Genomic DNA, 13652 nt, shown 5'->3' on the forward strand with positions numbered 1-13652 from the left:
CCACATGAAAGGGTTGAAGTAGAAAAATGATACTGTAAGTGGATGCTGTAAAGATGCTGTCAAATTCAGTGCATGGAATCCCACATGCAAGCAAAAATTAAAAAAGCAAATACTACAGGAAGAGAAGAAAGCTTGTTCTTCCACAAAAACAATCCATTTATGTCAGAGTACCAACAGCCTCCAAAGAACATCAAGCACCTTTATGATGCACAGTGTACAAAGGGAACACCCCACACTGTCAGACTGGCCCTGGCCCTGGCAGTTCTAAGTAGGCAGAGCAGATTGTAGGTAACGACGCTCCTTCATACATTTTACAGATGAGGAACAGAGACAGAAAAAACAAGTATAATTAGAAATGGGAGAATCAGGTTATAATAAAAGATTAAAACTGAAACTCAAGTTGAGATTGGTTAGTTCCCATAAGTCTCTGTCTTGAGGGTTTTAGCAGAAATCCAGAAGAGAGAATGGGGACTGAATGACTGTCATTTTAAGCCCTGTATCACTATTGTTAAATGTCAAAATTTGCCCTGGAAGGTATCCAGGATGTAGCTGTATTGGTTTAGAGGCAAAAGCAACCAGGACTCATGGTAGAGGTGATATCTTATTAGACCAACTAGATTTTTGCAAAAAATATAAATAAATATATATTTTTTTTAATTTAAAAAATCTTTTATTTGCAAGCTTTTGGGCACAAACACCCTTCGTCAGGCATAGGAGAAACGATTGTAAAAGTCCAGGAGACCTTAAAACAAAAATCTAGTTGGTCTAATAAAAGACATCACCTCTACCACGAGCCCCGATAAAATTTGCCCTTTTATTTTAAGGAACATATATATTTGCTTATTTTAAAAAAGCTTCTCTTAACTGCCTTTAACAATGATAAACAGGCTTCAGTGGCCCAGAGTAACATTAAAAGAGTATCTTAGCAAATGTTAGCAAAATCCCATTTTGGGGGACTTCTTTTCAGGTCACATTTACTTCCTCAAATCAGAGGAAGCTAAAAGCCCTTTGCCTCCCCTGATTAAGGAATTTTTTAAGTGGTAATGCTGAATAGGGATTTGATACCACCTACTGCTTTGTAGGTAAGGAAACAAACAAACACTCTTTTCCCTAGTAATCATTTGACTATTATTGAATCCTTTTAGCAAAGGGGGCAGGGGGAAGGAAGGCAGGAAGAGTAAGATGCATAGGGGAACACAACACGGCTTACAGAACTTGACAGCAACTACTCCCTTCCCAAAACTCCACACCCTGTCCCTTTGTGTGCGTGCACTAGGGGTGCGCAAAATGGGCCATATTCAATTCAGATTCAGCCCAAATCGGAGACGGTGATTAGATTCATTGATTCGGATCACTGTCTCCAATTTGATTCGGCTGAATCCGAATTTGAAGATTCGATGCCGATTTGGAGAATCAGCGATTCGGCCGTAGGCACAGCTTTAAATGTTTTTTCTACATACCTTGAGGTACCAGCTACAGCTTGTGAACCCTGTGATGGGGGGCAGATGGAGTGTCCCACAGAAGTGTGGGGGGAGCCAAACCTTAATAGTTGTTTGAGGAAGTGGCAAGGCAGCAAGAAACACTAACAATCTCTGCGCCTACTCCCTACCTTCCCAAGAGGATAATGCTTTGTACACAAATAGAACAGTACTTCAGCTCTTTTTGTAGATAACGCATTAGTAACTCCTCAAACTCTTGTGAAGCAGGGAAGCTCTATCCCATCTAACTGAGAGACGGTGACCGTGGGCGAGTCGCACATACACAGGAAATGAGCTCCCCAGTTCCTGGCTTGGAATCTGGCAGCAAGCCCAAAAGATCACCAACCTTTTCAGCTTTAATCACCTAGCCCAGTGGTGGGCATCTTAAGGCCCATGGGCTGAATCTGGTCTTTGGGGCCATTTGATCCCAGCTGTGGACATGGAGCTTTGGTGATTTTTGCTAGCAGAGGCCATCAGCAGCAGTTTCTCTCCTTGAGACAGTGCAGGGAGGAGCAGTGGCTGTGGGAGCTCTCCCCATGCCGTCACAAGGAGAAAGAGGCAGTGGTGTTGCCCAGGTCCTAGCACTTGCCCATGTCAACCCATGCCGGGTCATATTCTGGCCTGTGCAACCTGACAAAGTTTGTCAATCACTGATCCAGCCAGAGGCACAAATCTCTTTCAAGGCCACTATGACAGCTACTGAAGGAAGTGATCTGTGATAGGGCAGGTCAAAGTAAAAATAATTTAGTCTCTATCTCCCCAAAATGACTCTTCCCCTAAACAAAACAACCCACACAAAGGCTGCCTTTGGAACTCCACTGGAAGCTTGTAGCAGTGCTCCAAATTCACCCACATTTGGGAAGGTCACTCTAACATTGCAGCTGAAATGAAAATGAAAACTAATCTTGCATAGACCTTAGAGCTTAACACAAGTGAAAAAGCAGATGCTTTCTCCACCAAGTTAAGGTGTTTGCCTTCTGGAACAACAGCATTAAGCAGACTGCAATTCCAGGGCACTTCTCAAATGCTGGAAGTGGAAATGACCTCCTGCTTGGATGCTGGAGAAATGTTGCTCCAAAACAAAAGACGCAGAACGCAAGCAAATTATGAAAAGCCAATATTGGAAAGAGTCTCCCTCTTCCATCCACCCATTCTATGTTCCCAAATAAACGGTTTTCAAGCAGTAAAGAGGACTTGGACTCTAGGAAGGGAATATAGTTGTGATGAAAGTCTGAACTGACAGCTTTGAAAAGGAGTGTTCTTACCAGAACAGGTTGAAGGTATGGAGAGGAGCAAAGGAACCTTGTCCTGGCAGAAGCTATGAACAGAAGCCAGGGTTCCTCTGCTGTTTGTAATACATACACATCACGTGGGTGGGAAGGGAACTTCGGAGCTCAGCTGCAGAGTATATTAAGTCTTTGGTTTCCACTGGGACTTTTAAAAGGTGAACAATGCAAATTATAGCAAAGGTGGATGATCTTGTCGTATGTATACAAGTGAAGACCAAGTTTTCAATAGGCTACAGGGCCAGCAGCTGGCCATGGCTCATAATAAATAAGTCTATCCCACATAGGTTTAGCCTTGTTCAGGTCACATGCTAGTAAATAATTCATCACAGCTGAAGGGAAAAAAAAAGTGATAGATGCAAGCTGACTGTAGTCTTACTTGAGTGAATGATCCATCCTCGTTGCATTCTGGAATGAAGACCGCTTCCTGGGGCTTCTTTGCCTGTTCCAGCGCCTGAGCTCTCTCCAAACGACACTTGCTTTGACCAGCATCTGCAGAGGAAACCAAAACCCACTTTGACTATAAATGTCAACCAGCCCCCAGAAGCTATGTTCAGCTCTGAGGCTGGGAGGAGGGGAAACTCCAACAGGATGCCACATAATTAGTTTCTGTTATGCCACTTTTACCTGTATATTAGAAAAGCAGCCATGATACAGGTTTAATATCCTCAGGGTGCAAGGGGGAAATACAAGATGTAGGAAGCATCAGCCACCACACATTTCATCCAGGATTTGGTTATATTTAGGGGCATGTACTTTTCCAGGATTCACCCTGGGTTATAACAGCTCCTTCCAATAAATGCCAGAACACAAAGTTTGAAGTGGAAGAAGTCCTTCAGAAACTGCATTAAACAAAATATTCACAACCCTCCTTCCACCAGACAGACTAGAAGCAACTGGCACTAGCCCAGAAGTAGGCAATGCTGGCAGGGAAATGGGTGTCAAACTGGTCATGGCCCTGATTATATTCACCTTGTTATCCTTTCTTCCTCAACCTTTTTTGCCTGTTGAAGCTTACCCTTTCTTCAGATGCTCCCCACTCCCCCACCATAAACACATCCTCAGGGAAAGTGCCTTCCCTAAAAGCCAGCTTGCACCTCCAACAAACCTACGGAGTAGGTGTGCAATGTGCACTTCCCCATGCACCAGGATTAAATCAGTTACACTGGGTGAGTCTACACGTGCAATTAATGCAACTGAACATGCTCCAGCTCAATTTGAGCTGGATAAACTAATTTCAATGTCACTGACTACATGTGTGTTTAAGTGCAGTGATTTACTGTGCTGCTAGATCCCACTTGTATCTGACACGACTAGATCCCACTTGTATCTGCCGGATGCAGCACAGTAAATTAGTCTACTGTGCCCTAACTACCATGCATGTGGAGATGGCGACACTTTATACTGCACAGCAATTAGTCTACTGTGTAGTAAACGTCTCATGTAGATGCACTCATTGTTACTAAAGAAGGAGTGTCGCAGGGCAAACAGGGCCTGTAAGGGTTAAAGGCATCAGTTCTAGCCTCTGCCCAAGGCAGGTGATAATTGGCACCTGGGACCTTAACCCCTTATAGGTCAGGCACACTCAGTAACAGAGGATAAACACATCTTTATGATAAGCTTTAAGACAATTATATGCAAGGTCAGAGAGCAAGTTCCCCATCTTCAAAAGGTTCAATACAAACTTAAATATTTACATAACATGCCCCCCTCTTTCCACTTTGCATAACAACAATGGAGTGACAGTCTGGAAAGGGACTGAGAAAACATCACAACCTTGTACTTCAGGGACCAGATCCTGCCACCCCTACATGTAGCAGTACCTTTCTCACAGAGAATCCATACCTAGGGGACTTCGTAGCACAAATGACTATCTTGTTGGCTCTGCACAGTGGCTGACAGAATGGTGCCTCCATTCTTAGATTTTGTCTCTTCCACACCAAGGTTATAAACTCAGTTTAAAAGACAAACATAGATGCAACATACAAACAGAAAAGCTAAAAGAAGTATGAAATAACAGCTTATAAAGCTATTTGCTCTGTTCACAAGTTTTTTTTAAAGTATGCAATAACTACACCAGTACACAAAAAAGCTAGACAGTCTTGGCCACCTATTTATTAACACCATTCAAAAGGCAAAAGAGAAGAATGGATCCTTTAGAAGGCATTGAAAAGAGTAGGAAGGACAGACTTTAGGTGATTGATCTGGAAATGGTACTCCATGTGCAAGGATAAAATGGAATGAAGAATCATAGTCCTTGATGGAGAAGCAGGCAAGCGCAAAGGCTACCATGCCTGATGAAATACATAGTTGACAGCACAGTAAAATGAGAGTGGATTGCCATAGAAAGCAATTCTTGGCTTTGGCTGTGCAATTCTTTGAAGAACCTCAGGGGCCTTGGCCCCAAATCACATACACACACATGCTTTTCCTAATTAATCAGAAGATCTAATATAGGTAAAAACATCCTAATTTGCCTCATACGTTAGCTAGGCTCTGAATAAAAAATTATCATTCCTGTGCTGCTGTAAAGGCAGAAAGCCTGGATACTGGGCTGAATTTGCAGTAATAGTAGTCAGGAAAGTATTTAACTTGTAATGAACTTATCAACTCCAGAAGATGCAGGAGTAATAAAGAAATAGGAAATAAAGAAAAAGTAATAAAAGAAAAAGAAGAAGTAATAAAGAAAATGGAAAAGTGCTGTCTTTCTTTCGCAAGCTACTTTTATTTAGGTGTCTGATAAAGAGTTAAGGGGTCTTATTTCCTCCTTGCAAATACTGGCTATTAGGTTTCTTTTAATTATACTCTCTCTCATCCCAAACATGTAAAATACTTCACTGAAGTGATATGCAATGAAATACTTTAATCTCTGGGATGAAAAAAGTGTTTTGGCAACACTACTCACTAAGTGGTCTACTGAACATGGCATTTAACTCAATTCTTTCCTGAATTCTGTTTTTGCCCTGTCATGGGACCAAGAGTCCATACATTTTCCCTGTGGGCTTTTTTAAATGCAGTCATTTAGTTTCTATGCAATTTTGCCACCTTTTAGAAGATAATAGGTGCATAAACCTATTGACAATTCATTCCACTGCATGGGATGAAGATACTACTTTTGACAAGACAACCCCTTCCTCAACAACTCACATTCAATGACAGTCTCACATTGCCAGACAAGTGCAGGGGTAGACACCAGGGCTGGATCCACGGTGGCGAAGGTGGGGGGGAAGGGGGGCGGCATTATGGTGTGGTTGCATCCCCCTTTGTCTGTGCACACACAAGCTCTCAGTGTGGCATCTGCCAGAGCTCACTGTGCATGCATAGCACAAATCAACTGGGGAGGGGAGGAGTGCACAGCCCTCTCTTATCCTGTTTCTGGACCTGTTACTAATGGATGCAATTTCCTTCCCCTTCACAGAAATCTCCGAACTAGTGTTATAAATATATAACGCTTGGCAATCTGGTGGTTGCACCAGAGGAAAAGGCAAACCTTTTTAACAATGTCTTTACCTCCATTTTTTTGTGCAGGGACCAGGACTCCCACACTGAGATTCAGGATGGACTCAGGAGAGACTCTGACAGGCCTAGGGTCAGGAAGGACTGAGTTAGGGAACTTCTGGAGGGGCTGGATGTATTCAAATCAGCAGGTCCAGATGCTTTCCACCCCAGGGTGCTGAGGGAATTGGCAGGGGTTATCGAGGGGCCTCTGGCACAGCTTTACGAGCATTCGTGGTGCTCTGGCCAGATGCCAGACAACTGGAGGAGGGCCAATATGATCCCCATCTTCAAAAAAGGGAGGAGGGAGGACCCGTTAGCAACTACAGGCCCTTTAGTCTTACTTCGATCCTGGGGAAGCTGTTTGAGAAGATTATCCAGGAGCACACCTAGGAAGGACCAGCACGGGGGATGATGCTCAGGGGCAACCAGCATGGGTTCATTAGGGGCAGGTCCTGTCAGACCAACCTGATTGCCTTCTACGATCAGGTCACAAAATCCTTGGATGCAGGTGTTGCGGTGGACGTAGTCTTTCTGAACTTCAGGAAGTCCTTTGACACTGTCTCCCACCCTATTCTTATTAAAAAGCTGTGGCATTGATGCCTACAGTCAGATGGGTCACAAATTGGCTGAGGGGCCGCACCCAGAGTGGTGGTGGATGGGTCATATTCAACCTGGACGGATGTGGGCAGTGAGGTCCCCCAGGGTTTGGTCCTTGTTTAATCTCTTTATTAGCGACTTGGAGGAGGGGGTGAAAAGCAACCTGTTCAAATTCGTGGACAACACCAAGATTTGGGGCGAGGTGGGCACGCTAGAAGGGAGGGACAGGATACAGCTGGACCTGGACAGGTTACAGAGGTAAGCAAATGAGACTAGGATGGGATTCAATACTGACAAGGGCAGGGCACTGCACTTGGGCAGTAAGAATCAGCAGCATGCTTATAGGCTGGGGAACTCCCTTCTCGAAAGCACAGTGGCAGAAAGAGATCTTGGAGTCATTATTGATTCCAAAATGAACATGGGCCACCAATGTGAGGACACGGTCAGTAAGGCCAACTGCACCTTGTCATGCATCCACAGATGCATCTGAAGTAGGGCCAAGGAGGTGATCCTCCCCCTCTATGCGACACTGGTCAGGCCACAGTAGGAGTACTGCATCCAGTTCTGGGCGCTGCACTTTTAGGAGATTTGTGGCCAGCATCGAGAGGGTCCAGAGGAGGGCCACTCGCATGATCGGAGGACAGCAGGCCAGACGCTATGAGGAGAGGCTACAGGACCTGAACCTGTTCAGCCTTCACAAGAGAAGGCTGAGAGGGGACCTGGTGGCCATCTACAAACTTAACAGGGGGGACCAGCGGGGAATGGGAGAGACCCTGTTCCCCCGAGCACCTCCTGGAGTAACAAGGAATAACGGCCATAAGTTGTTTGATAGTAGGTTCAAACTGGACATTAGAAGACACTACTTCACAGTCAGGGTGGCTAGGATCTGGAACCAACTTCCAAGGGAAGCAGTGCTGGCTCCTTACTTTGGGTGTCTTTAAGAGGAGGCTTGACGATTACCTAGCTGGGGTCATATGAGCCCAGTATTCTCTCCTGCCCAGGGCAGGGGGTCAGACTTGATGGTCTATTTAGGTCCCTTCCAACCCTACATCTATGAATCTATGACTCCTCCAGGACTCCTCCCTCCTACCCACCTTCCCAACCCAGATCACACCAGTATTAAGCTGTCTTGGCATTGAATAACCAGCTATAATGTACTGATTAGGAAGTGCCCACATTAAGCTATTTTTTAACATTTAGTTGCACAATACAGGTCCAGTTAAGCTAGTGCCTGAAATATCAACACTTACCACTTAATTTTAAATAGGGCTGTCCAGTTCACACCCCTTCTCCTACCTTCCCCACTTCCCCTCCAAAGGCTGGTATTTTTATAATGTTTGCCTCAACAGCCGGTTTAGTAGGATGACTTCGCTTAGCTATTTTTGCTTTGTTAATTAGAAAACTTAGTGTCACCTAAGTGCCAAGTATTACAGGGTCACTCCCAAATTTAAGATGTGGTAGAAATTTTACAAAAGCCCTCTATTCATAGGCAGGTTCATACAGTTTATCTTGCATTTTTCTTGTTAGCCCCCTAGAAAAAGTGTTCCTTTTTGTTGAAATATATCCCTGCAGTATCAATAGCCAAAAAATATAAAACAGAAGTGGGACAAGCACAGAAGAACTAGAAAGTGAAACTGAACAGTCAGTTTCACTGTCAAAACTGCCAAAAAAGTCCTGAAAAAATAAGGCAGAGACTTAAAATCAAGTCATTCTACTGTATACAGCAAGAATTACTGCAATTTAGAAAACTACCTTTAAAAAATTGCTGATCTGATTATAAAGAAGTATATAACTAAAAGACTAGGCAGTATGATAGGTGGCAGTTTCAGAATTCATATAGACATACCAATTGTCATATCATAATTCAGTTGTTCAGTTAGCCCAGTTATCCAATCTGCGTGTAAAATTAGACAACTCTGCCCTTTGTAGCATTGACAGTGCACACACTTGATTGAGAGGCACTTTGACTGCTGCTATTTTACCTTCAGCTGCAATGTCTTGCTACAGCTGATGGCATACAGAACTAAAATCAAAATGCTATTTATGTTCTAAAAACTTGTAGTAACAAACAACAACTATAGGCACCACTACAGTATAACTGTGCAAAGCTATATCACGTATCCACAGAAATGCAGGAACTTGATTTTGTTGTGCATCTTGTTCAGTTCTTTCCTATTTCTTTCACTAAAAACATAAAAGAACAAAAGTTGAATAAACCCAGTGTTTATGTAGTTATGCTAGGAAGTTTTCATATATGCAGGGCCAGACCCCCTGGTGTGTAAATCCATCTGTCTGGGCAGAAGTCAATGACGATGTTGATTTATACCAGATGACGATCTAGGCCCCTCTACACACCCAGGTAAAGGTGCAATGGGTTCTAATGCATAATCCAAACAATTTATGCCTTCTGTCATGCCACAAGTGCATGGCAGCAGGTGTGATCATGGGACTGCACATTAGAGCCCATCATACCTTATTGCCGATACAGGGAGAGATTACAGGTGTCATGATCTCCCAGCTTCAGGGGTTTCATGCACCATCAGGTTGAGAGATTGCAGCAGCTGCAATCTCCCAGCCTCAGGTGTTTGTACATGTGATGAAAATTGGCCATTTTTGCAGTTTCATTGAATCACGCTGTACACATACAGAGTTTTTTTATTACCATGTAAATGAGTTTGTTACGCTGCAAACTAAACCACATCTGCTATTTGTAATGTTGCAGGCTTAGACGGCTTGCCATCCCCCCGAGGGAGAGGTAGGCTGAAAGGGCAAGGGTCTCTTTCCTCTCCACCACCCCCCACAGAGCCTTCCCGCATCTCCCACCACCAGGGGGCTAGCTGCCGGCAGGGCAAATGGCCCCTGAGCTGTGGGGGGGGCGCTGGTCCTTCCCTCCACAGCACCGGCGCACCCAAAGGCCGCCCAGTCGGGGTGCTAGCTGTGCAGGCAGCACCTGCTGCCCCAGCTTACAGGCAGCACCCGCCAGATCTAACTCTTCCTGGAGCTCCCCCAGTAGTGACAGGGGCCCATTGCAGGGCTGCAGGGAACTGGGTGCAAATCTGCTCCCTAATCTTGCATGTGTAGACACCTACCCAAAAACCTGTACTCTGCGGTTTCTTACTGCACAGTAAATCTAGGGTGGAGCAAATGCATGTGTAGACAGACGTACCCTATGTGACTAGGTCCTGGCAGTTACTGGGTGCTGATGGAACCCAGAGTCAGCAGATGCTAGGGCTGAAAGTCCCCTCAATTACAGGACTCCAAGCCCTGGCTGGACATGGTGCACCCCTGAAGCTGGAAGCCCTACCAGCTCAGCAACAAAATATTTTCAGAATATCCACAAGGATACTGCCTGTTCATCTACAAATTTAGATTTGCATATGTAGGAGGGTCTCCCTTGCGACTGTGGATGGGGGCTTCCAGCCACAGGGAATACCCTGCTACACATGCATATTAAAGCTCGATAGCAACCAGATATCAAGTTAGTATACATTTTCAAGGTCTAGCTTTATAGCTGGTTGGAGCTTTTTATGGTGTGACAGCTACTTTGTACATGTAGCTGGTCTCAAGGTTATTGTGCAATTAATTGGTTAATGCACGATACCTGTAATGCAGGGGACAGGGGTATTCAGTATAAGACAAGCAGTTATGGGAATAAGAAAAGTTCAAATGTCTGTTGCAAGGAATTTGTCAGTGGCTTCCATTTTCCCTTTTCTACTCCACATCTTGGCTTATTACTTCTCCAATGCCAAGTGCTGTTTGCAGCTGGGCCATGCACTTCCCCTTCTGCTGAGCCATCCTGTTTCCCTTTGTACTCCCCATTTCATTGGCTTCCAGTCACTTCCACTACTCTAGAGTTCCTGCTAACTGACAAAGAACAGGCCTAAGAATAGAGCATGAATCTGAAGAGCTCTGTATCCCGCAGAGGGCAAAATAGTTCAGTTTCAGCTTGGGGTACCCTCCCTGCCACTGACACTATATAGGCTTCACCTCTATTCCCCCAGCACCTGCCCATGAGTTTCCATCTTTCTCTCCCTTGAATACAAATATGCAGGTTTAGAGCAAAGGACACTTGTGACTTTGAAGAATGGGCCTGAAATGGAGATCTCTGCCTCTCAGGCATGCTGATGGTATGGCAGGGCATGGTGAAGAGGGCAGAGAAGGGATACACAATCACTAGTGAGAATGAGGGCAGGACTCTTCATATCAGCACATTTATGTCTCCCAGAACCCATGCTTTGATGGAGCTATTACAATTCCAATGATTCCCCAACTTCCCTCATAAAGACCTACCTAATCTGTAATCTTAGATTTGTACCAACTAATAGAAGGATAAAGAGTCTCAGAACCAACTACTCCATTTTAAATGGCAGCACACAGTCTATTTGGACAAGCATCCTCTCACATAAGCCAGTAAATCAACCTAAAACTTGTTTTCATGCATTTTTGGCATGAGTTTACCAACTCAAGAACCATGTACATGTTTAATAAAGTGTTTTAGGCACTCTGGAACAGTTAACTAGTTGGAGTTCACATTAAGGCTCCATTGTCATGGATGACATAGGATTCTTAACCTCCTACTTTTAACACTTCATAATTTGTATGTGTGAGAGAGGAAGGAAGAAATGGATAAAGAGTGCTGAACTGTTTTTTCTGAAAAGTCTGAGGATGCTGTTGAGGAGCAATAATTACACTTCCTGGACAAATGTTCATGTATAGAATCTAATTACTAGGGGAGAATTGCCTTAAATTCAGAGTAGTCTTGAATTCAGGTAAATACAGTAAACGGGTAGAAGAATCTCAAGATGGAACAAAGACTTTAAAAAAAACATGTACAAGTCAATTTTACCTGCCATGCTATAACAACCATTGCATCCATATCTTGCCCTAAGCACAATTCGAGTTATCTGCGTACAAATATCATTGCTGCAGAAGAGCATTAGCAGTGTCCTCATCTCTCTGCTTTTACCTAGGGCATCCTAGAGAGTATTCTGGGAATTTCTGGTTTTGTTCCTGGTACTTATGGCAGCTCTGGAGAAATCTTGGGCAACTACTTGCCTGTGAATACAAGGGACCACACTCAGCAGCCCAAGAGATGCTTTCCAGTCCTACAATCTAATTAGTGTGCATCAAAAAACTTTAAGCCCCAATACCCATTCCTTGTTTTAGGTTTTACTTGCATTTTTCTTGTTTGTTTTTTTAATTACAAATACCTGGACAGGACATCACCAAACAATATTCTTGTTATACTATTTTAGACCAAGGCACTAATATGATATTGGAGCACTAATTGGTAGACAATGCTCAACTGCTAAAAGCACCTCCTTTTGGATGGAGCATAAAGGTCAAGGTTTAAATCACTTATAGTAGTTAAAGATACTATAATTTTTGCAAGAATAAGGGCATTAGGACAGTAGTCCTGGAGAGATTCCAAATATGGACAACTGCATTCTGCCAGGTGAAATACTACCTGCAGTTTCAACAGGATACAGTATTCAGTTAGACTATTTAGCACTGCTGTACACCATAAACTAGCTGTCATGTTCCATTCCAATGGCGCTTATTCCAATGGTATTCTAATGACTGGAAAAGCAAATCTTTAGATACCAGTTTGTTTGCAATGTCTCCAGATGCAAAGTGAACAACAGCTAGAATTTTATTTAGCAATAAGACAACAACATTCACGTCCTCTTCAACTGGGACTACATTTTCCATCCCACTGCTGCATAGAAGTACCCAATATATCTGATGTCCAAAAGGAGTGCATCTTGTCTTCTGTATCTCCATAGATAATAGAACCCAATCTACATGGGTCAATAGCAGTTATTTAACTTGACCATAAAGAATGCTTTATTCTACTAAAACAGCACACGATAAGTTTTGTGGCTTTATTAAAGATGCATTCAAATCCAGTAATGGGAGAAGGAATTGCAAGGACATTCCCACATTGCTTCATTTGAATCACTAGTAGTGTTAGTATTAGCATAGCATCCAGAAGTCCCAACCATGAACCATGACAGCTAGGTGATGATGAATAATGTGTCTTGGTACCTTATACCAAAGATGAAGGATAGCTAAGGTGGAGAGAAGACAAAGGCATCCGTTTAGGTTTTTCAAACCAGAAAGTAATGGAAGTTAGCATTGAGGACTGAATGGAGGCAGGAGTTCACCTGTGTATAGTGAAAGATTTTAGGAAGGATGGTGACATTAAGAGTTTAAGATAGTGCCTGTAAAATTCAAGACTCCTGTATAGTCTCTATAAAAAGAACACAGGACAGATTTCATGCGGGTCAGCATGCTATCATAGGTGTGCAAAGCACAACAACTATAATGAAATTGGCCTGATATCTTCTATTAGGAGACTATTTTAAGATGCTTATGAACCAGGACCTGGTAAAAGTTTTCTAGTGGTACAGTTCCTTTGAAAATTAAATTCTGCTTTTGTCAAAATCATGATGTTCCCATGAAATATTTAGATTGCTGAATTAACATGTTTTATGCTGAAAAAACTGAAAAATTTCAATTTTAATGTAAAGTTATATTGTCCCCAATTGTAGAAACAAATTATTTTCAGGATAGCCACAAAAATTTGGAGACTGCCTATCCACCCACAGTGTTGGGTAAACTAAATGAAACTAGATCCAGTCAGTCTCCCCTAGGATGTAAATTGTCAGTTCTTACTGGCTGTTAAAAACTTTGCCAGATGGGAACTACTTGGGGTAGATTCATAGATGTTAGGGTAGGAAGGGACCTCAATAGATCATCGAGTCCGACCCCCTGCATAAGCAGGAAAGAG

The 13652-nt window shown here is 43.3% G+C and overlaps 1 protein-coding gene across 1 annotated transcript in view; it reads right to left on the bottom strand.

The window, feature by feature from the left end:
* Nucleotides 1-13652, bottom strand: part of SMOC1 (SPARC related modular calcium binding 1) — a 210377-nt gene that overhangs the window by 117649 nt on the left and 79076 nt on the right. The window contains exon 4 of the mRNA XM_025205977.1: nt 3144-3256. Within this exon, the coding sequence (XP_025061762.1) occupies nt 3144-3256 (113 nt within the window). The remainder of the gene's footprint in view (nt 1-3143; nt 3257-13652) is intronic.

The sequence above is a fragment of the Alligator sinensis genome, unplaced genomic scaffold (genome assembly GCF_000455745.1).
Source record: "Alligator sinensis unplaced genomic scaffold, ASM45574v1 scaffold768_3, whole genome shotgun sequence".
Taxonomy (NCBI): Eukaryota; Metazoa; Chordata; order Crocodylia; family Alligatoridae; genus Alligator; species Alligator sinensis.